This window comes from Leucoraja erinacea, chromosome 12, assembly GCF_028641065.1.
Source record: "Leucoraja erinacea ecotype New England chromosome 12, Leri_hhj_1, whole genome shotgun sequence".
Classification (NCBI taxonomy): Eukaryota; Metazoa; Chordata; class Chondrichthyes; order Rajiformes; family Rajidae; genus Leucoraja; species Leucoraja erinaceus.
The window spans coordinates 20,844,288-20,869,575 of NC_073388.1; the positions used below are offsets into that span (position 1 = coordinate 20,844,288).

At 41.6% G+C, this 25,288-nt stretch overlaps 1 protein-coding gene across 3 annotated transcripts in view; it reads right to left on the reverse strand.

Moving 5' to 3' along the window:
- Positions 1-25,288, reverse strand: part of zdhhc9 (zinc finger DHHC-type palmitoyltransferase 9) — a 78,736-nt gene that overhangs the window by 23,686 nt on the left and 29,762 nt on the right. For all 3 annotated transcript variants that reach the window (XM_055643747.1, XM_055643749.1, XM_055643748.1), the window contains exons 2-3: positions 14,068-14,228; positions 1,638-1,796 (exon numbers count right to left, since the gene is read on the reverse strand). In XM_055643747.1, the coding sequence (XP_055499722.1) occupies positions 1,638-1,796; positions 14,068-14,228 (320 nt within the window). The remainder of the gene's footprint in view (positions 1-1,637; positions 1,797-14,067; positions 14,229-25,288) is intronic.

Below are 25,288 nucleotides of genomic sequence, written 5' to 3' on the forward strand. Positions count from 1 at the left end.
TGAAAGTTTTGCATTTATACTTCAAGGGCAAACATGGTACTGTTGACACATTGTCTCTGGAGTATATGAATGGTAATAGTGTCTTCTTATTGAATCAGCCCGACTGTTCTGAACAACACAGCGAACAACACACAAGGCTGGCATTTCTATTGCGTTTCCTCGTGGTGTTTGTGTAGGAAGGAATTGCAGATGCTGGTTTAAACCAAAGAAGGAACTCGACCCAAAATATCACCTATTCGTTCTATTCACAGATGCTGCTTGACCCGCTGAGTTACTCCAGCACTGTGTCTATCGTCCAAGTAAACCAGCATCTGTGGTTTTTTTCTACATTATTTGGTTTTAGCTTACTGTCAAACGTTATGGAATAATAAATTGGGTGTATCTCTTTTTTATAAGAGCAGATTTGCTTTTTACTAGTCACATCACTGCAATTATATGCACCAGGAGTAGGAAAAAAATACTGTAGAAACAAAGAACTACAGATGTTGGTTTATGCCAAAGATAGACACAAAGTGTTGAAGTAACTCAGCAGGTCAGGCAGCATCTCTGGAGAAAAAGGATGGGTGACTTTTTGTTAGTCTCAGTCTGAATAAGGGTCCTGGCCCGAAACGTCACCTATCCTTCTTCTCTATAGATGCTGCCTGACCTGCTGAGTTACTCCAGCACTTTGTATCTACCTTAAGAAGGGGAAGTTTTTTTTTAAAGCATCATTTGCCTTTTATATTAGCAAGTGGGTGAAATGGATTGATAAGGATCAGAATGTTACAACATACATTCCACATCAAATGTGAAGGGATCATTGAAATGTATGGCACCTAGGCAAGCTGTTCAGCCCAATGCAACCACACTGGGAATGTACCACAGTACAGATTCAAAGTACATCCCCGCCTCCTCTTCCGTTCTTCTTCCCCCCCCACCTCCACCTCCACATCAGTCTGAAGAAGGGTCTTGATCCGTAACGTCACCTATTCCTTCGCTCCATAGATGCTGCCTCACCCACTGAGTTTCTCCAGCATTTTTATCTATCCCCAAAACTTGGGACCCTTTTTTCCAATTGAAAAGAAACTCAAAACCAAATTTCAAATGTGTATTAGAACTTCCACAAAACCACCTTCTATAGTATTTTGCATAAATGGTAGCAGCAGAATATTCTACTTAGACATTAAAGGAACCAAGTTTTGGTGTAGCACCTACCCCTACAACTACTTTTATGTGTGGAATATTTGAATCAAAATACATGATGATACTAGAAGAAGAATTCTTGGTAACTTGCTTATCCATTACATTAAAAAATGGCAAATTAATATTGCATACAAATCCATTTTACCTGTTAACTGTTTGCCTCATTTTGAAAGCCTTCACTAGGTTAAATCTGGAAACGTTAAGCACTAATGCAAATTCTAAATCCCAATTGTAAAACTTGGTCTAATCTAAACTAAACTAAACTTGGACAGAAGATGGACAGAGAGTAGAGATGTCCGCTCAAAATGTTGTTGTTTCAGTCGTTAAGCGGTGTCTTGAACAAGCAGCTGATTTTCAGTTGGGTATTCATCTCTTTGAGGTACTACACGTCTACTTTCAATCAGCCTCATCAGAATATTTCAAGCGCACATCAAAAGACCGATCATCTTACTTACCCACGCAGTTATCGCAGACACTACAATGGGATGCCCGAGGTGGACGGAAAATCTTGCAAGTGTAGCAATATTTCAGTTTGATAATCTGATTGTTGATCTGAATGTCTTTGATTCTGGGTGGTGGCCGTTGACCCACCGGAACATTGCCATTTGCCGCTTCTGGAAATTATGGTAAAATGGACGAATATATGTCAGAAAACATTAAAAAATAAACTTTTCATAGTCATACAGGACAAAATGAGGCCCTTGGGACCAACTCATCCATACAAATTGTGAAGGATATCCAATTCATTTTTCCAACATTAGGTTCATATCTCTCTACTCCTTGGTCATCATAACTCATATACTGCTTTGGCTAAGGAAAACTTACTAATGAGTTCACCTATATTCTCATTCAAGCCATTTATATCTATATGACAAACAGCAATGGCCCTGGTGCCAATTCCTGTTGTATACCACTGGTTACCACTTGACCACTACCCTCTGCATGCTGTGGCCATACCAATTTTGGATCCAGTCTACCAATACATCTTGGAACCCATGTGTCCTAACTATTGGGACTATCCTACCATGTTGAACTTTGTCAAAGGCCTTTATAAGGTCCACATAAACCATGTCTACTGCCCTGCCTTCATCAAGTTTCTTAATTACCTTCTCAAATGACCCAAGATTTGTGAGATATGATTCCCCTGCACAAAATTATGTTGACTCCTCCTATTCAGCCTTTGCCCTTCCAAATGAACATAAATTCTTCCCCTTCATTTTTTTCCCTCTAATTTCACTATTGATGTTAAACTCACTTAACCTGTAGGTTTCTGGCTTGTCCCCAGCTCCCATATTGAATAACATTAGCTATCAGTAGAAAACTTAATTTGCTTTTACATTAAGTATCAATTAAGGAATGAGGTTATATAAATTAATGCCACAGTATATCATGTGTTACTGACACAGACTACCGCCAAAAGCCAAATTGGAAATTGGCTTCGTTATGAATAAAAACGTGACCAGATTGTTGAATACACAAAGATTAAGCCAAAGCACTACTTAAATATTCTAAGACACACAACAGGTTATATTTTTTGTTGTAAAATCCCCACTTTGAATTAATCATCAACTTCACAAAGTTAGCTCCCCCACCACTAACACCTCTCACCTCCTCCCATTTGCTAAGTGCAGAATTACTGTTGCCGCAGTTACTTTTTACAGACTGACTGCATCAAAGGCCTTGCTGACAAGGTTACACCTCCATGTGGTAGAACAGTCATGAGGCAGGAATTTCAAGATCATCCCATTCCAGCTTGATGGCCTTTGATGGTACAACTCAGGATGACTGTTCTCCAGCCCTGAACTTGATGCTAATTCCAGTGATGGAGCACCAACGTCTGACCTCCAAATTGTTCACCGTCTGAATAGCCAACTCAGAAACTGGCCAGCCTACAATGCAATTAGCTTTGAATTCCTGCCAGAACTGCCAGCAAAAAGTGGCACGGACTAGTCCAATACTTCATGGAGTGAAAGCAGGGTTGACATTTTGAAAGCAGGACTAGGAAGCAGAGAATAAATGCAATATTCTGAGGATAATGGAAAGCTGAAAATAGGTTGTGAATGCTGAAAATAGCAGTATTGGTGGAGAGAAACATTGCGCTATTATTTCCATGCTCTGAGCTTCATCATTACTTGGTGATCTGAAGAGAAGTCAACATTCAAGCAGAATGGGGCAGATTATAACAATTTACATATCAGAAACCACAACTTAAACATAAAACAGTAAAACATGTACACAGGATGAAAAGAAGACACAAAGTACAGGGTGACTCAGCAGATCAGTCAGTATCACTGGAGAACATGGATAGGTGACGTTTCGGGTTGGGCCCCTTCTTCAGACTGATTATTAGTAAGTTGCAAAAGGACTTGAAGTTAATTTTTCTTCTCCAGAAAAGTTCAATTCACATTCACCTGTTGGCAAGACTCACACTCAAATGAAAATTTCCGTTTTGGGGTTAAAGTAAAAGGATATTACATCGTCTTCATTAATGACAAATCAAATAAACTGACCATTCTCCCTGCAAAAGGTCAATGATTGAAATCGTGATTATTTTGTTTAATCCAAAAAAACACCAGAAGTCCAATCGGATACAAAAAATCCTTGCCGCCTCGTCAAAGTTAGTCAAAGCTACATGTGGGAGGATAATTGGTGCAGAGCCTATGTGTTAAAATATTCAAAGCAGATTAACCAGCAAAGGGTTAATGAGGGAAAATGGGAAACTAAGGGAGAGCCAGGACACCACTTCCCTGGACTCCAAAAGGCCAGTAAACATATCTTCACATCAATTCCAAGATTCAAATGCAATGAGTCAAATGCAATATTTTTTAAAAAGCACAATATTGCCATAAATCAGTTCAGTTTTGAAGTTTAAAATTTATTAACTTTTCTTTTTCTGGAAAGATAGATCAGCCATGATTGAATGGCAGAGTAGACATGATGGGCCAAATGGCCTAATTATGCTCCTATAACTTATGAACTTTTCTCAGATGCAGCGTTTGATCTAAGATTTTGCACCCAAAAAAAGTCTACCCAGATTCAAACCTGGCTATTTCCTGGCTTTTCCAGGAAAGGAATGGATCAATATAAAACATTGCCTTCTCCTTTGAAGTACAATCCCCATCTGATTTACCCGAGTACCTTATGATTTATTTACAGGAACCAAAGGACTGGACTTTCGGAAATGTTTTAACATTTAATCCAACGATGCAATCAGGTCAAATTTAGACACCGTTACCAGTCACTGTTGACAGCAATCTGATTAGTGTTTTTCATCGTCTGCCAAGTAAAACATTAAATCATCACCCATCTACTACTATTCCTTCTTCTGAATCTTCTACTCACAAATTGAAAACAGTTTAATCACTGAAACGCCTCCTCATTAGCGAAAGACAGAGTAATAAATTTACACACAGTTCTGAGGCATATCTTTTTCCTCCCACTCTTATCCCAATCCAATTCTACAAGGCACTTGTGGGCTATCTTCTCTTGGCAAATTTGTGGCCAATCTTTAGCCTCTCCACATCTCACAACCAACGTACTCTCTATTTCAGAACAGGATTCTTTGAGCTCTTTCTGAGGTATGGAAAGAAAAAAGGATGCAGATGGGGAAGGGGGTTGTAAAAAAACCCAGAAAAAAAGCTGCTGCATGCTGGCACAGATTGTGTTGTTACCTCAGGAGCTGAAAATGGAATTGAACATTACATCCAACGTTGCAATGGAGCAAATATCATTAATGAAACAGCTGAAGATGCTTGATTATCGCCCTACGTAACCCCTACAAGAACACCTTAAGATAACTAACGTTAAATAATCACATTACCTATTAAGCAGCCACAACACTAGTACATGCACCATTTCTCTCAGTTTCTTTCAATATCAGTTGTACTGAGGCGCCTTGAATATAAATGATCAAAGAGAGTCACTCTCAATTTACCCAATGTAACAAATTTTTAATGTAAGTGTATCAAATAAAGTAAAACATGGCCAAAATTATTGACAAACACATGTTTGACGGGATGACAAACTGGATGCATTTTTTTCTTCATTGGTTTAGTTTAGTTGAGGTTAGAGATACAGGGCGGAAACATGCCTTCCAGCCCACTGAGTCAGTGCCAATCAACAATCCCAGTACACAAGCACCATCTTACACACGAGGGACAATTTACAATTTTTACAAAAGCCAATTAACCTACAAACCTGCATGTCTTTAGTGTGGGGGGAAATACAGAAACATAGAAAATAGGTGTAGGGGTAGTTGGGATAATTTTGCCCTTTGAGCCAACACCGCCATTCAATTTGATCATGACTGATCATCCAAAATCAGTACCCAGTTAATGCTTTCTCCCCATGTCCCTTGATTTTGTTATCCCTAAGAGCTATATCTAATTCTCGCTTGAAAACATCCAGTGAATGGACCTCCACTGCCTTCTGTGGCAGATAATTCCACATTCACAACTCTCCTGAGAAAGTTTAAAAGATTTAAAAGTTACAAAAATAGATTCAGCTGTAGAATTAGAAGCAAAGAACCACTTTTCACCTTTCTCCCATTGCACTAGCAAGGCTAGCAGAAAATGCTTTCACCTTTCTCCCATTACACTCGAAAGGCTACAACACTGTAACAATGTATTTGCACTATAATATAAACAATCAGAGGAATGTTCAGACAACGGTTCTTTCCCTCTGCTCTACAGATTGCAATGAACTTAAACAATAGATCAACAAGGTCAAAAAACAAGAGTGCTTGAATCTGCAAAAAGTAGCTTCCTCGAAAGAACCTGTCAATCTTAGCAGGCAAGCGGCTGTACGATGCTGAAAGATAAAGTATTGCTGAATCGCTGATTATTGGGGTATAAATATATCTGACTAAACATTACCTCTTTGTGTGGGGATAGAGTGAACCTATAGTCTGTATATTACATACTGTACGTGTTTACAGCCACACCCGCCTGGCAAAATAAAGATTTTACTACTTGATTACCAATTTTATTGCGTTTTTGTTTGTTTGAAGTGAAACGAACCTTAACACTCCGAGTGGAAAAAGTGTTTCCTCATCTCAGTCCTAAATGGCTTACTCCTTATTCTTAAACTGTGACCCCTGGTTCTGGACTTCCCAAACATTTTTGGAACATTTTTCCTGCATTTAGCCTGTCCAATCCCTTAAGAATTTTATATGTTTCTATAAGATCATCTCTCATCCTTCTAAATTCCAGTGAATATAAGCCCAGTCAACCATTCTTTCATCATATGTCAGTTGCACCATCCTGGGAATTAACCTGGTGCACTCCCTCAATAGCAAGAATGTCCTTCCTCAAATTAGGAGACCAAATTTATATAGGAAACCAGAGCATCCAGAGAAATCCCATGCAGTCATGGAAAACATACAAACTACATACAGACAGCACCGGAGTCAGGAGTGAGCCCGGGTTTCTGTCGCTGTAAAGCAGTATCTCTACCACTGCGCCACCATGCCGGTTGAAAATTGGGAGCAAATCATACACCAATTGGCAATTATCATACATAAATAAGCCCGAATCATACATGTACATCAATCCAGCAGAGAAAATCGCCCATCAATTGTAAATTAACGTACAAAAATAGTTGGGTTTTTTTAAATAGGTAAACAATTTACTACTATCAGTCAGGTGATGACAAAATTCACCCAACTGAGTAACAAATCAAACAGAAATTATCAAAAGTAAAACTTGGCCAAATACGAGATCCAAACAATAAAAGGATTAAAAAAAAAACAAATAATGATTATTTTCATTGGAACGTTGATCATAATAAACAAAGCAAAAACCATGAAGCGGACATAATCCATTCACCACCACAGAATGACATTGGAATAAATCCCACACTGAAAGTATTCTGGCAATTTATTTGTTCCAGTTTCTTGGCTTGCCCAAGGTGACAGATGTCTACTTTGACAACTGACTGGGAGAAAGTCACCTCTAGTCACAGAAGCATTTCATCAGCACCAGATTTTCTTGAAACTGAATAATAAACTGTAGCCTTCTTGGATAAAATGAAACATCATTGCAACTCAAATGTCACATTTTTTAGTAAAATAAATATATCAAAAATGTTAGCCTAAACCAAAGATGGTTTAATAGATTTGGAAATTAGAATGACCCTCATCATGTGCAGTGTCATTGTTTCAATGAAAGAGAGTGCATGCAATCTACATACAGTAGAATATGCAGAACCTCACATTGTCTGCATTAGGACAATTTCCATTCCCAATCTCCAAAGGCAGCCCTTACGTGACCAAAATGTTCATGGGTGCCCAATGAAGCACATGAATCCAATGTTATGAGGCATGACATCAACCCTATTTGTCATGCGCCTGATAATTTAAAACTCAACAGTATCCCAGGCGCAAACAGGTCAATAAAACAGGTCAAGGTTAGATCATTGTACTGTGTCAGGGCCTGATGAGAGGGAATGGAAGGATTGCGAGATTGGCGACTAGAGGGAGTGACTGGTGGCTGGGTGCTGGAGAATGGAGTGACGTGACCCACAGACCTGTGATCCCAAAGGAAAATCGCCAAGTCTACTAAATCTGACCCTTGCTGCTGATCCTTTGCCCCACCAAACTTTGGTCACAGTGGTGCAGCGTTAGAGCTGCTGCCTTACAGTGAATGCAGCACTGGAGACCCGGGTTCAATCCTGATTACGGGTGCAGTCTGCACGGAGTTTGTATGTTCTCCCCGTGACCTGCGTGGGTTTTCTCCGAGATCTTCGGTTTCCTCCCACACTCCAAAGACGTACAGGTTTGCAGGTTAATTGGTGTTAGAGATTTCATGTCATCAACTAAAAGCTTCTGCTGATTTACAATTTTAGTTCATTAGGGTAAAACCAAACAAAGTCTGGTCACCACATTGTAGGAGGATGTGAAGGCTTTGGAGAGAGCACAGGATGGTTGTCTGGGTTGGATTGCATCAGGCACAAAGTGAGGTTGGACAAACCTGGATTCTTTTCTCTGGAATGTCAAAGGCTGAAGGAGGACGATAGAAGTTTATAAAATTATGAGAGACATAGATAAGGGAGATAATCAAAAGTGGGTTACCGGGATGGGAAGTCAAATACTGGAGAGCATAGGTTTAAGGTGAAAGAAGAAAAGTTTAAAGTTGACATGCAAGACAAGTTTTGTTTTTGTTTACATGCAGTGGTAAAGCTTTTCACTGTACCTCAGTACACGCAACAATAAATTAAACTGGTAATTGCCTGGAATTGCTGAGAAGGTGGGTAGAATCATATATAATAGCAATGTTTAAAGAGACTTTCAGGCAGACACATGAACCAGAAGGCAATAGGGGGATGTGGATTACATACAGGCAGATAGAATTTGTTTTCATGGTATCATGTTTGTGTGGCCGAAGGCCTTATCCTGTGCAATGCTGTTCTACATGAAGAGAAAAGAGTAGGGTGCATGCTGTAGTTTAGTCCTTTCATTACTATAAAATTCAAAAACTCAATCAATTAATTAAATTGATAAGAATGATTTCCTCGTTGCCAATCACTTTATTTTAATTATCACATTAAAATGTCCCCCATATTGCTACTGCAGTTGAAGTTAAAGTTGCAGCATAAATGTGTCTATCAGTAACCAAATTCTAGTCACATAAAAAGAAACCAGGCTATAAATGAGTGGGCCGCAAGATTTTTTTTCACAAGAATCAAAGCAGCACATTTTCTCCCAGAATGTCTAATGCAAATTATGTGTTTCTACTGGAATAGACCCCATTTTCTTGATACTGAAACACGTGTCAGAGCTGTTACATTTGCCAAATATCAAAAGACACCGATTTAATAGACCAGGAACACTGCCAAAATAGTGAATTTTAGGTAGAGCATTTCCAAGATTCTTTTTCCGAGTTTACAGTATCACTACATTAAAAACCACCATTATAGAATAGCTACTGCATTCTATGTCACGGAACTATTATGTGCAATTATATACAAGGCTGTGTCAATATGCACATTTTCTATCTTGGTTTTCTGTCTCATCCCTAGAGGCCTGTCCAAAGAGTTCATCTTTGGCCCCTAAAGCTCGCAATAATTATAGAATAAAAAGTTCCATGTACTGACTGAAAATATTGCGTAGCATTTAGACCCCAAAAAACTAAACTAGTCAACTACTTAGGTAGGAATTATGCTCCACGGGAGTTTCCTCCAATTCTAATTCACTCAATATATCCTCCTTAACTCCTTTGTTTGCCTGGTCCACCTGTCCCAGTCTCTCACACCCTCCCTTGACATTTTCTCCTGCAGCCATATCGCTCGTCCCTACACCTCCTCTCTCACCTTCATTCAGGGACCCCAAGAGCCCTTCTAGGTGAGACGGACGTTTACTTACAAACCTTGTCTATTGTATTTGGTGCACCCTTTGTGGCCTCGTCTACATCATTGAAACCAAGCATAGGCTAGGTGACTGTTTCACCAATCACTTGCACTCTGACAACCTGGGCCTGCTGGAGCTCTTGGTTACCAACCATTTTAATTCCCCTTCCCATATCAACGTTTTTTATCGTCGGCCTCCTCCACTGCCAGGGCGAGGCCTGCTGCCCAATGGTATAAACATTGAATTCTTCAAGTTAATGCAAAACCTTCCTTCTTATCCCCGCACTACCATGTGCACACCTTTCTCCCACTACTTCATTACCCTTCCCTCTCCTCCTTCCACTAACATCTTCAATTCCTCCTTATTCAGTTCCCCATTTCTCTTTTTATCCCCCCCTCTTTCATCTCTCCATTGTCCCTTCCCATATCCGCCCATTTGGTTTTACATTTGATTCCTCCTTTTTCTTTCTTATCTGGCACCCTTTCATCTCTAATTCACCTCTAGCCTTTGTTCCTATTTCCACCCATCTTCCAATCACCCATTCACCTCTAGCCACCTATCGTTGTCGGGTTTTGTCCCACCCCACTTCTCTTTATCAACTTTCTCCTCACTTTTTTACCAGAATGAAGAAGGATCCCGACCCAAAACATTGCCTGTCCATTCCCTTCTGGATGCTAGATTCGTCTAGTATTTTGTGATTTGTTCCAATTACCCTCCTGCTTAATTCCCTCTCCCTGTATCTGTCCATCTTCTCCTGAAATGCATCATTCCGTTTTACTTCAACTACTTAATATGATAGCGTTATGACTACTCACTAAATAAAGATGTTTTTGTTCGAATTCCTAACTGGATTTATTATCATTATTATATACTCCACCCTAAGTGGAAGCATCTACATCACCAACATCTTATTATGTCTTGGAGCAATTAGGTCACTCCTCACCCTTCAATTTTCATGAGCACTTGGTTCCAATTTGTTCAGTCCTTATGATAGTAGTAGCCACTCACATGCAAAATTATTCTTATCTTTTTTTGGGCACCTTTGCAACCTTTTTTCAAAATACAGAGACTATAATGTGCACAGCATGGCAATTCCAGACCTGATAAATACAGCTTTAGCTTTTCTGTTTATTTTTCTGTACGAGTTTAGAATAATCACACTAAAATGCAAGGGGAAGTGAGCCAGAACTGACTAAGCTTAAAGGTTATAAACAGAAAATGCTGAAACGTTTTGCAAGTTAGGCAGCATCTGTGGAAAGAGAAATAGAATTAACATGCTGAGTCAAAGACTCTATATCAGCATCAGGAGTGAGAGAAACAAAATAATGTTACATTGCAACTGATTCTTTCCATTCATGAGAAACATCTTTAACATTTCCAGTTGAAAGATGTAAAATTATTTTCCACAGATGCTGCCTGACCAGCTGAGTCCAGCATTTTGTTTTAATTTCAGATTTCCAATATCTGCATTCCTTCACTCTAGAGATTGGTCACCTTGTCTTAGAATAAGAATTGAGCTTGGAATCTCCAAATAATTAGATGCTACAAAACAATATTTTTGCACTCCTGGTGAATAGTTATGATACATGTGGACATTGTAATTCAGGTTTTAATATTTCAAATAAGAGGTACAAGAGGAGAATTTTAATCTTGCACTCACCTTAACTCCACACAATTCAGTAGATAACTAAACCATGATCAGAACTTCTGATTAATCTTCTCCATCCAAGATCAATCAATTCAGCACTAATGTCAAAGCAATTTTAGATTCTCCAATGCAAGTACAGGGTATATATAGGGTTTTTTTGTGATTTGTTAGCACATTGTACGGTGCTTTAAGTAATTCTCGCAATTTATTTCTATTTTTCACAGTTACCTTTAATATCTGACTAGTTCAGACTTTGAATTTTACAAAGTTAAGATTATGAAATCTTAATTTATATTGCTCTTGTTGAATGTATTTGAAAACTAAACTATGACATGGTGCAAAACAATATCAGACACAATAGATGCTAAACAATTGGCATAGTCAATGCTTGAACTCTACTGTTATGTCGAGCCATCTGTACTAAATTACCAAGGGCGCTAATGTATGATAACACAGTTGTTTGAATTAAATTGGTACTTGTACACCCAGTGTCCTATATCAAAGGTCAAAGGTATCAAAGGTATTTTATTGGTCACATTCACATACACCTAGGTGTAGTGAAGTGAAATGCTTCTTGCCATTTTGCAGCACATAAAGAAGGAATACAGACATAACATTAATAAGAGTTTTAAACATAAAGAACATCCCCCCACAATGGTTCCCATTATGAGGGAAGGCACAAAGTCCAGTCCCCAACCCCAGTTCACCCATAGTCGGGCCTATTGAGGCCTCCACAGTTGCCTCTACGGAGGCCCGATGTTCCAGGCCGTTCTCGCCGGGTGATGTTGCTCCGGCGTCGGGTGAGTCCTCTCAGCGGCTTGGGAACCCTGGAATGGCCGCTTCCGTACTGGAGGCCGCGGCTTCCGAAGCCAACAAGGCCACGCCGGTTGGAGCTCCACAACTGGCAATCTCATCTAGAGATCCCAGGCTCCCGGTGTAAAGTTCAGCGCCGCCGCCCGCAGCTGGTCGCTCCACAGTCCCGCAGCTCCGCGATGTTTTCCTCAGCGATCTTCAGCTCACCGGAGCTCCAGCACGGCGACCCGGGCAAGGCATCGCCCGCTCCGCGATAGCGCTCCAGCGCTGTGCCGCCGCAAAAGCCGAGGTTCTGGGCGGTCCCCCGACAGGAAACGCCGCTCCAGGCCCGCTGGTAGGCCGCGAGGACAGGTCGAAGCTGCAGCCCAGAGAAAAGCTGCCTCTCCGACCAGGTAGGGACCCTGAAAGGTAGTTTCCCCCTCCCCCCCACCCCACCACCGCCCACATAAAAAAGTCTAGAACGCCAAACAAAACACTTAACTAACTAAATTAAAAATAAAAAGATGAAAAGACAGACAGCTGCTGAATGACCACAATCTTCATTAATTTGGCTCTCCAAGACGTTATAAATAAGCAGAGTGCAGAATGAGCAAAGTCACGCAAATAGTCAAGAGTCGGAAACAGCACGGAAACAGTCCCTTCGGCCCAACTTAGTCACACCAACCCTTGTTTGGCTCATATCCCTCTAAACGTTTCCTATCCATGTACCTCTTCAAATGTATTTTAGATATTGATATTGTTACAGTGCCTGTCTCAAATGCCTCCTCAGGCAGCTCTTTCAATAAACCCACTACCCGCACTGTGAAAAAGTTGCCCCTCAGGATTCTATGCAATCTTCTCCCCCTCACCTTAAATCTACATACTCAGGTCATTGATTTTCCTACTCTGGGTAAAAGACTGTGTGTATCCATCCTATTTATTTCCCTCATGTTCTTATACGCTTCTATAATATCACCCCTCATCCTGCTGCACGCCCAGCCTGCCCAGCCTCTACCTATAGTTCAGGCCCTCAAGTCCTGGTAACATCCTTGTAAATATTCTCTACCCTTTTGCCACTTTAACAACATCGGTCCTGAAGCAGGGTGGCCAAAACACAATACTCCAAATGTGGCCTCACCAATGTCAAATCCAAAATTCCACTCAATTCCCTGACGGATAAAGGCCGATGTGTTGAAGTTTTCCTGACCACCCATTCTACCTGTCTTTTCACTTTTAAGTAACTTTGTACCCAGGCTCCTAGACTCCCACTGCTCTACTAAAACTTATTAACTAAAAACTGTGCATTAGTACACAAAACTAATTTTTTTTAATGGTTTCTACTCGGCATGAATAGACAATAGGTGCAGGAGTAGGCCATTCGGTCCTTCGAGCCAGCACCGCCATTCAATGTGATCATGGCTGATCATCCCTAATCAGTACCCCATTCCTGTCTTCTCCCCATAACCCCGACTCCGCTATTTTCAAGAGCCCTATCTAGCTCTCTCTTGAAAGTATCAATGTGTAACATGAGTGATCATAACAATATAACAGTACAGCACATTCCAGGCCATCTTGACCCTTCTAGTCCGTGCCGAACACATAATCTCCCCTAGTCCCATATACCTGCGCTCAGACCATAACCCTCCATTCCCTTCCCATCCATATAACTATCCAATTTGAAGTCAATACGCATTAGCACTTGAATGGGTCAATACAATTTTTAACGTTCAAACTGCAATAATGTTCTCATCTTTTATCACTCTCTAACACTTCAATTACATCTCCTTCCCGCACGTGAAAGCTTATGCATAACAACCAGTATCAAAATAGTGGTAAAGTCCAGTTTGAAATAGACACTGCACTCATTTCTTGTAGCTATGGAAATGAAATGGTCTAAACTTTAATTTCAGTTTCATTACTCCAAATTTTTTTTTTCTGAACCCAGATTATCAGGGGGCGAGACAACACAATATTACACCGATCTGGCCAACAATGATTTGAAGGTTATCTCAAATTCCTTAAAAAATGTCAAATTTTGTTCCCTGTCATATGAAAAGTAATTAATAAAAGCAGATCACAATAAAAGCTTGTTCGTGCTTACCTATTTCCATCTCCACGAACGCAGCCTCATCTGCTTCAGCACGTGGGAGTACGCCAGGGTCACTGAAACTGGTGCGCAATAGCATGGCCATCACAAAGATGAAGAGGATAATTGCAAACACAGGAATGACAGGGGAAAGATGAATTGCCAAGTACGGACACCTTAGGAGAACAAATATGGAAAGAGAATTAGAGTGGTCATTAAATATTAACCAACAGATTGCACAGGCATTGGAAAGGATCAATGCTGGATCAACAATTACTTTGCTTCCTCATCACCCTGAACCCTCCCTCATATGCCACCCCACTGCTTTCCACCACAATACTTTCAAATATAGCATATACTTTAATTGAACCCTTAATCCCATGAGTGGATACATATTATAAATTGCAAAATAGATTAAAAGATGCCTGCAGTAATAATACAGTTATAGGCATATTGATGTTGATAAAGTATTTCCTGCAGCACCTTTGGAATATTGACCAAAGTCAACTCAATAAACTAAACTTAATATTGATAAGAGGATTCTTTGACTTTTAAAGAGAGAGCATTGGGCTTAGTGCAATTCAGTGTACAACTTACTAAAAAATGGTGTTCCAAGGTGATTACTTTGATTAACATTTCACATTAACAACATACTGAATAAAGGGTTTTGAATCAGTAATTTCATAATGCATCATACCACTAGGATATTAAATGGAAATTTGAAGAGACAAGGCATGTGAAACTGACTTTGAATATTTGTCATAAACTAACTACAATAAGCAAAATAAATTGTTGGTAGCAAAATAGCCAAAAGCAAACAGAAGCAAGGTAACAACAAAATTTCTCTTGTTTATGATTCTATTTTCAATTGTATGACAAATGATTTAACTACACAGCTCCTCCATCTTTGCATAACATCGGCTTAATTACATCACCTTCGGTGATGTATGATGCCTTTTATGTAATTGCTGCAATACTCGCGATTACCTTTTGTCGTTGTTACTAACAAACTGTCAATAATATATAGAGACTTATTTTTCCCGCATTCCAGAATCTGCAATGTGCTGAGGAGATTCAATGGGTCAAGCAGCATCTGAGAGGGGGGATGTGAAGGTTGGAACAGACTCAGTCCTGATGCAGATGACAATCCCCCCCCCCCCAGATGCTGCTCGACCCATTGAGTTTGTCTAGTTTGTTTGTTGCAAGTCATATATGTTCTTATACTAGGTCACATATTGCAATAACGTTCACATTAATAATAAAAAAACTAAAATTCTTTCCCAAACTCCAGCTATTTGATCAAAAAGTACAGATCTTAAATGCAAATTCTGACTCTCTCCACCAAAATTATTTGAAATGCTTTTTGTTTCAACTTAAAAAATATATAATATCCAATGAAATAGTTCTGCCAACATTCAATTTTCAGAATACTGTCATGGATAAGTTCAAGAATTGCATACAAGCAGTAAGTGCTCAGCAGGCTAGGCAGCAGCTACAGAGAGAGTCAATATTTCTGCCCTAAGTCTTATCAGAACATGAATGAACAGAAATATACAGCCAAGTATACAGTTCCACCAACCTTGAAGTTTGAGCACGTTAGACATTGAAACAACTGTAAGTCTCTGTGGTTTATAACCTCATCTTTGATTTTTTTTTAAAATCCAACAAAAAGCTAATGACAAAACTAAATGCCATCGCCTAAACTAATTTTTCCATCTCTAACGCATCTGTTTCCAAGTGTTGGCTTTCCACTCTAGGACATCTGAGGTCCTTTTTTTTTAGTAAACATGGTTTCCCCCCCCTCACCCATAAATCCTCTGTATCCTGTAGTTCAGTTCTTGCTCCCCCTCGACGGATCAAGGGTAGAGTTCTCCTGGTCCGTATCATTCACCCGCACATCGATCTCCGAAGTTTCCACCACCTTCCACATGATAACATCACCAGTCACATCTTCCCATCCCCATCTCTTTCTGCTCTCCACAGAGACTTGCTCTGCAACTCCCTAGTTTACTCATCCCTTCCCACACAAACCACCACCTCCCCAGGTACCTGCAACCACAGCAGATACAACACCTGTTCCAATACCTCTATCATATCCATCTCAGGGACCTCGCAGTCCTTCCAGGTGAGCAAGTGAGACAGAAGTTCACATGCACCTCCCCCAACCTCTTCTACTACATTCAATGCTCCCAATGTGGTCTCCTTTACATCGGCGAGATCATATGCAGACAGTTGACCATTTTGTTCAACACCTGCTATCAGTTTGTCAAAGCCTGCTGGATACCACAGTTGTTAACCATTTTAACTCTGCTTAGGTAACTCACAACCCAAATGGTATGAACAGTGAATTCTCCAATTGTAGGTAATTAACCTACTAACATCCCCCCACCCCCCCCCCCCCCCCCCCCCCCCCCCTTTTTTCTGTGCCCCATCTGAATTTCTCCTTTCCTCTTCCACCCATATTCCTTCCTCCGGCTTCACATTTCACACATCTTCTCACCTTATCTCTTGTCTTTTCATCTACAGCCTTTGTCCAACCACCTGCCAATACACCCCCCCCCCCCCCCCCTCAACTGTATCCACCTATAGCTTCTGAACTATGGGCCAGATATCAGTTCTAACGAAGGTAGGAAGCAGAAATACAAAGCCAAAACCAGGAATCGTGCAGCTGCTCCCAAATTAACAGCAGGGACGTTTTAGCAATTTATCACCATGTTTTATAGTACTGTTCTGGTGCAGGTCCTGTGAACTACTTAGGAAATTGTTACCATAAGGTTGGTGGGCAGCAACTATATTAAGAGACTGATTTTATCATGTTGTATTGTTTATAGCATGCTTGCAGTTCAGCTGAAGTCTAAGCTCAATGTTTAAGTAATTGTTCTGCACAGACTTGGGAGACAAGTTCATACGGAATGACAAACCACCACATCGCGTAAAATGGGATAATTATTTAATAATATTAGCAGATAGAAATCAGGTATCTGCCGATCCTGCAGTCCCGCACGAGCATCGCTTATTCTTTCACCATGAACATCAAGTCAGGGAACAAGTGGTAAATCTAGAGATGCATGAAATAAATAGGCCTTTCTAAAAATGTCAACATACCCAAGCCACTCAGATTTACATGCATGCAATACTGTATAAAGTGCATGCGAATGACAAAGAGAAGCATACCCATAACCAATGAAACAGTTCATGCTTGCAAACGCCTGCCAAATTAGCTGTGGTTGGAGTTGGAAATGCAATTGGACAAATCACAGAAATACGAGAGCAGGTCAAATACTAGGCAATACGGTTGCGCAGTTTAGAGTTGCTGCCTTATAGTAGTACCCTGGTTCAATCCTGACTACAGGTGCTGCCTGTACAGAGTTTGTACGTTCTTCCCGTGAACTGCAGGGTGTTTTCTAAGTGTTCCAGTTTCCAGCCACACTCCAAAGATGCACAGGTTGGTAGGCTAATTGACTTGATAAAATTGGAAATTGTCCCTAGTGTTCAAGAAAGTATTAGTGTGCATGGATCACTGGTCGGCACAGACTTGTTGGGCTGTGGGGCCTGCTTCCGCACTGTATCTCCAAACTAAACTAAAAGAGATGGAAATCCTGCAGTGGGTGACTCACCTCCAGACCCCATCATCTCAAGGCACAAACAAATTTGATGGAATACTCTCCACATGCCTGCACAAGTACGACACTGACAACACGTAAGAAAATTGGCATCAACCAGGACAAAGCAACCCAACGAAACATCACTATCAATGATCCCAATATAGATTCTCTCCTCCACGAGCTTACAGTATCTGTAGTACGTCCCATCTACAAAACCTACTGTAGTAACTTGCCCCGACTATTCTAACCGCATCTCCCAATCCCACTCCTACCACCATAATGAAAATAGATAGCAAACATATCTAATATCACCAACTGCAGGTTCCCATCAATGTCACACACTTGAAATTACGTCACCCATCGTTCATTGGGATAGGTTCCATATCCTAGAATTCCCTGCCGGACAGCACTGTGAAAGCACCTTCATTGCAATTGTTTAGGGTAGAAGCTGACAACCACAGCTCAAAGGCAATTTGAGACATGCAACAAGTACTGACAATTGCAGCAATGCCCAAATTCTGAAAATAAACAGAGAAAAATAAAACATCTAACAGAACGAGGAGCTGCAAGAACATCGCAGCCTTCTTTTTTTTTTCATTTATTATTTATTAGAAGCAAATATACAAGAGTAAAACAAATGACATATCAAATTGTACAGTTATTGTACAGCTTCAATTTTGACTTTTTAGCATTAAGTTAGAGGAAAAGAAAAGAGAAAGAATAAGAAAGAGCAAAGTGAGTTGTGCAAAGATAGGACCCATAGACTACCAAAGTAGAGTAGCCAAAGAGTGAGTGGGTAAAAGAGAACAAAAAGAAGAGGGAGAAAAGTGGTGATATACCTGCCTCTCGTCCCATCCACACCCACCTCACCCAACCCATAGTTGGATTTAAATCCTAAATTGTGTTGTGCCGTACTATCCTTGTAAGCAATCAGTGAAGGGTGTCCATGTTCCGGGAAAATGATCTGGTTTTTCTGCCAAGACAAGTCTAATATTTTCAAGATGTAGTCTTCAGCAGTAGTGGGAAGTAGCAAAGTTAAGGCCACAACTTGCTCTTCTTCACAGGTTCCAGCTTTCACAGAAGCCAGTTGAACTGATATAATTTCACTCCACATACCAATAATGATGAGATTACTGGACTCAGCAAGGTAAAGGGCCGTGACAAAATCCCTTTTTTTTTGCTTGCAAAATCCAGGCCACTGTAGCTGTGTAGGTTCTCAGTAGAGTACAGGCCTTACCAATGTGTTAAAACACGGGAATGATTAGTAACTGCTAGACGGAATGTTCTTCACACTTTAAAAACACATTAACACTTCATGCGACTAAGTGCAATATGTTCAAAGCTATTTTTATATGACAAATATAATTTGCCGCTAACAGTTTTTACGTGATCAGTACACTTTGCGACTTTTACATCAGAGAAGACTGTAAAAAAAGCGGCACTTCTCAGTAAATGAACAAGATTGCGCCTGCACGCAGCGAGACCCAGACAACATTCAACCAGCAGGGCTCGAAATTAACAGTTGCCCGGGTGCCAATGGCCACCTAAAGTCCCGCCGGGCAATCTAAAAGCAGAGTCATTTGGCAAGTGAAGGAAAGGTTGGCTGATTATCGCACGCGTCATGCAAGCCGTCTTAAACTGTCATTCGGCAACCTAAAAAACTGCCTAGGTTGCCTGGCTAGTTAAGTGAGAGTCCGACTCGGGATGTGATAACCTGTATGTAATATCTATGCCATCCACTACAGTGCCAAATACAAGGGAAGTCTAACTAGGAGACACAAGAGACTGCAGATGCTGGAATCTGGAGCAAAAATGAAACTGCACCAGGAACCCAACAGGTCAAACAGCATCTATGGGGAAAGGAGTTGAGGGTGGGGGGAGTGAGGGAGAAGGAATTGCCAGTGATTTAGGTCAAAGCAGATTTCAACAGTTTTTCCTGCTTTGGTTACCACAGGGCTGCCAATTCTCACGCTTTGAGTGTGAGACTCACGCCCTCAAGCAAAGTCTCACGCCCTCACGCTCATCAAAAAATTCTCACGCTCAGTGGTGAGAAATGTTGTGATCAACAAAAATTTCAAAACTCGGATAAACTGCATGGTCCGCGGGTGTTGGAGAGCCGGGGCTGCGGGAGGGATGGGAGCAGAACCAGCGGCCGGAACAGATGCGGGGAGCCGGGCGGACGAGTGTTTGCCGGGGCCAGCGTGTCGCTCGCTGCAGCTCTGGCCATGGAGCGCTCCGGACAGTGCATGTCCCGGGCCTTGGAGGCGTCGGAAACGTTGTGCCGCTGCTGCTGCCGCGAGAGTCTCTGTGCCGAAGGGACAGACTCTCAAGGGGAGGTGAGAGAGATAGAGGGGAAGGAGACAGGGAGACAGGGGGAGACAGTGGGGAGAGAGAGGGGGGGGGGGGGGTGGAGGAGAGAGTAGAGAGGGGAGGGGGGAGAGAGAGAGAGATGGAGAGAGAGAGTGAGGGGTGAGAGGGAAGAAAGGGGTGAGAGGGAAGAAAGAGGGGAGAGGAGGGGGTGGAGAGGGTAGGAGAGAATGGGAGAGAGAGAGGGGAAGAGAGAGGGGGAAGAAAGAGAGAGGGGGAAAGAGAGAAACGGGGGAAAGAGAGAGATAGGGGGCAAAGAAAAAGAGATAGATACAGAGGAGAAAGAGAGGGGAGAGGGCAAGGGGAAGAGTGAGGTAGGAGGGAGAAATGGGGAGGAGGGGGGAAGAGAGAGAGGTGAGAGGAGAGACAGAGAGAGGGGGAATGAGAGATGGGAGGGGGGGGGAGTTGAGAGGAGAGAGAGCAGAAGAGAGGAGGGAGAGAGAGAGAGAGTCTCTGTGTCGAATTGCCCAGGTGACCGGCATGGATCAGGCTGCGGCTCGGTGCATCCTGGAGGACAACCAGTGGCTGCTGGAAGTAAGTACCAAGCACTGGGTAGAAACGGTGAAAGGTAGTGGACTTCAAATGGGGGTGGTTGGAGAAAGCATCCTGCTTGCCTGCTAGATTTTCACTTACTGTAACTGCAGGAAAAATGTTCCCAATGTTGGGCGCGTTCAGAACCATGGGTCACAGTTTAAGAATAAAGGGGGGGGGGGGCAGTTAGGACTGAGATGTGGACAAACTTTCTTCACGCGGAGTGTTGTGAATCTGTGGAATTCTCTGCCAAAGAAGGCAGTGCAGGCCAATTCACTGGATGTTTTCAAGAGAGTTACATTTAGTTCTTGGGGCTAACGACATCAAGGGATATGGGGATAAAACCGGAAAGAGGTACTGATTTTAGATGAATAGCCATGATCATATTGAATGGCAGTGCTGGCTCGAAGGGCCGAATGGCCTATTCTTGCACCTATTTTCTATGTTTCTATGCTTGAGTGTATAGCAATAAAACTCGATCATTTGATTTTGAAGCATTCATGCATGGTGGAGGTATAATATAGTCATAGAGTGATACAGTGTGAAAACAGGCCCTTCGGTGCAAATTGCCCACACCCACCAACATGTCCCAGCTACGCCACCTGCTTTTGGTCCATACTTCCAAACCTGTCCTATCCATGTATCAGTCTAACTTTTTCTTAAATGTTGGGATGGTCCCTGCCTCAACTACCTCCTCTGGCAGCTTGTTCCATACACCCATCACCCTTTGTGTGGATAAAGTTACCCCTTAAAAAGTTACCTCTTAAAAATACTTCATACAAAAACCATTGAAATCATACTTCTACAGTGCACTAAAACATGATTTTAATACATCAAATTTCAAAACGTTCCTACCCTTCTTCCACACCCTCTCCTCACTTAGTTGCTCCACTCCCTCACCCGGTACCCCCAAGGCCCGTGATCAGTGATCGCAAAGCCTCCCCCCTTTCAAAAACACTCCAATCCAATTTAAAGCATATATATTGCATTCAAGTGTAAGTTATAAGACTCGCTACAGTATGCACCATATTGCACAATTTCAAGCTGAAAAATGCAAATGTTCCATACCAATGGGAGGGGGAAAAATACCAGCCTTTTCTTTGGAGGGAATCGATCTTCTGCAGACTGATGGAGTAGGGTGAGAAAGCTGGAAAAGAGAGGTGGGGATGGAGAAAAGCCCAGCAAGAGTCAATGGATTCAGGTTAGGGACAGGTAAGTGAAATTATTTATCATGCACATTTAAATTAAAATCATAAAAACTAATTGCGTGGCTCAGGTTCTATTGCAAGTAACTGTGAGGGCCGAATATGGTCATGGCTGATCATCTAAAATCAGTACCCCGTTTTTGTTTTATCCCCATATCCCTTGATTCCATTAGCCCTAAGAGCTATATCTAACTCTCTCTTGAAAACATCCAGTGAATTAGCCTCCAATTTCACCAACATCTTTGTTTTTCTCTAATACTTTGTCCTTTCTCAGGATCTCAATAATAGAATTCACTCTCAGAAACACATTTTCCAAAGGGCATAGGACTCCCAGATTTTCAAGTTTGCAGATGTAACCCACGTCTACCGATCATCATCATTATGGCTTTTCTCCAGACAACCCCGCTTGCAATCACTCTCCTGCTGTGCCATCTTATAAAAATACACAGTGCTGGAGTAACTCAGCGGGCCAGACAGCATCTCTGGAGAACATGGATAGGTGACGTTTTGGGACTGGACCCTTCCCCAGATTATTCTCTAGAAATGCTGCCTGAGTGGGGTGAGAGTTACGCCAGCACTTTGTGTCTTTTTAAAGATGCAACAGTTCCTGGTTTCTAGCAGCATCTTAAACATGTTGACTGGGTAGAACTCCATGCTCCTGTTGCTGCTGTTTCCCAAGACAAGATGCAAAGGTTGAGCGAGCATCGGATAATACATTAAAAATTGTTGTACATGGCGGATGGAGTTCTAACAAGCTACACTCCCATTTGAATATTACAACAGCTACTGGACAGACTTTACTTTAGACTTTAGAGATTCAGCGCAGAAACAGGCCATCGAGCCCGTGCTGACCAGCAACCCGCATACACTAGCACTTTCCTACACAGTAGGGACCATTTACAATTTTACAGAAGCCAATTAACCTACAAACCTGCACGTCTTCAAAGTGTGGGAGGTTTTGGAGCACTGGGAGAAAACCCATGCAGTCACAGGGAGAGTGTACAAATTCTGTACAGACAGCACTCATAGTCAGACTTGAACCAGGACTCCGGCGCTTTAAGGCAGCAACTCTACCGCACCAAATAAAGCTTGTAACTTTCAAATTATTGTGCATATAAAACTGCTTCCATATTTCTGCCCTTTCCATGACGGCACAGTGGCACAGCGGTAGAGTTGCTGCCTTACAGCGCCAGCGACCCAGTTGTCTGTATAGAAATTGTGCATTCTTCCTGTGATTGCGTGAGTTTTCTACGGGTGCTCTGGTTTCCACCCACTCCCCAAAGACGTACAGGTTTGTAGGTTAATTGGTTTCGGTAAAATTGTAAATTGGTCAAAGGGTGTAGGATCGCTGGTCGGCGCAGAGCTGGTGTGCCAAAGAGCCTGTTTCCGCATTGTGTTTCTTGAAATATGCTGAATAAATATGATTGCACCTCATACGCCAGCCAAACTGGTGTAAAGTTGAAGAAAAGCATGCAAACTGCATCTGGCTTCTCAGTTCAGGTTGCTCCAGCCCCAGTCTCAGCAGTAAGCCCAGGAGTGGAGTAGGAGGTGAGATGTTCCAGCATCCAGTACAACATCCAGTCAAAGGTATCAGGAAGTAGCCAAACTCAAAGATATAATTAACCAGCCAGTCTAAAGAGGGCAGCTGGCTAAAGATCAGTTTGTTCCATCCCATTGTTCATCATTGCTTAAGGACTTAAGTGTGTCTTAAAAGCAATCAGAGACGTAGCCAGTTACAGCTAAATTACCAAAAAATATCAAATGAATCAACCTGTCAATACCTTCCCGAAAACGGTTACTAATTTCTTCACAGTTCACTAACCTCCCAATTTTATGCCCTCTACAGATTGTCAAATTGTACCCATGCCCAAGTCATCGATATATATTAAGAAAAGCAGTGGCCCTGATACAGACGCGCTGAACTACCCTCCAATCTGAAATAATAATTTTCACTGTCAGTCTTTTTCCTGTCACTTAACCAATTTTCTATTGATGCTGTGACTTTATTTCTCGATGACATGCCTATTATCAAATAGGCTATTCACCACGTGCCTTTTGGAAGTCCATATAATTGCATACACAAAACCTTACTTAATTTCCTCCACTCGTTAAAACCTTTATCAGGTTAGTAAATATTCTTCTTTAGAGGGCAGTGAACAAAGGGTTTGAATATTTTTTATATCAATAAGCAAGTGAATTAAAAGTTACTGGAGCAGGTGTGTTGGGACTTCAGGTTACTAAAAGATTTGCCATGATCTTCATGAAGGGCAAAGCAGACTTGTTGGGGATCCAAGCAGCTTACTCCTGTTCTTAATCAACTATTATTCAAATGGCTTTTCTTGCCTTACAGTTTCTTATCTTGTTTCGCAGCTTTTCTGAATCTTATAAAATAATTGCTACTCCCTAAAAGTTCTGCCACTGATAGTTGGTCCTCATTGCCAAGAATAGTAAGATTAAACGAGTACTTACCAGTACGAAGTTTGATCTGTATTTTATGAGGAGTTAAGGTGAGGGATTAAGTGAAGACCCCAGCTCCAGTGCGCATGCGGCATACTTCGAAGCAGCGGTGTGAAATCACAGAATAGACACAATATTTGAAGTAAGATAGTAAAGATCACGAGACATCAGTTTATTAGCTTGATCTGTATAATGAGGGTGGGAGCGGCGGGTACTTAATCCCTCACCTTAACTCCTCATAAAATACAGATCAAACTTCGTACTGGTAAGTACTCGTTTAATCTTACTATTTTACTTCGGAGTCACGTGAGTGATTCCGTGAAGACTTCAAAGGTCTGTGATTTCAAACCGTGTAACAGTTTTTATTTCACTCACTGCCGAAGTTTATGAGGGAGGAAGTGTTATCGTAATCAACCAGTGGATCTGCTTTCAAAAGAAACAGAAAGGTATTTGTTAACAATAACAACATAACAGAGCTCCTCTGAGCTTAAATTAATATTGCAGTTTGTAATATTCTCCTGCAATTAAATCAGGTTTATCAACGGTTTATAATAAAAAATGTTCTGAACGCGGTTCCCTTGACCATTCTGCTGTATTGAAAATGTGGTCAACCGGGATGTCCATTCGTTCAGCCGCTGATACCAATGCTGCCCTAGTGGAATGGGATTAAATGTATTATTATCTATTCCAGCAGCTTTTAGTACCTGTTTGAGCCACCTTGGAGTGGTTTGGCTCGTACCCCGTTTTGGGTTACTGTGGTTGACCCATAGGCTTTCCTCTCCCTCTAAGATAGTGGGTTGTGTCTATATATAGTAGTAGATGGGTCACCACACTCAACCTGGACTCTGGTGGGTAGGCCCGGAATCCCACCAGTGAATCGGGCGTTCCTGGTCCATATAGCCATATAACGACTACAGCACGGAAAACACAGGCGATCTCGACCCTGCTAGTTCGTGCCGAATCCATATACCTGCGAGTTAGATTTTACCAGACCTAAATATGAACTTGATGCGTCTGGGGTAATCACCATGTATCCAGTCTAGTTTATGGAGTGACCGGACTCTTTGAGCG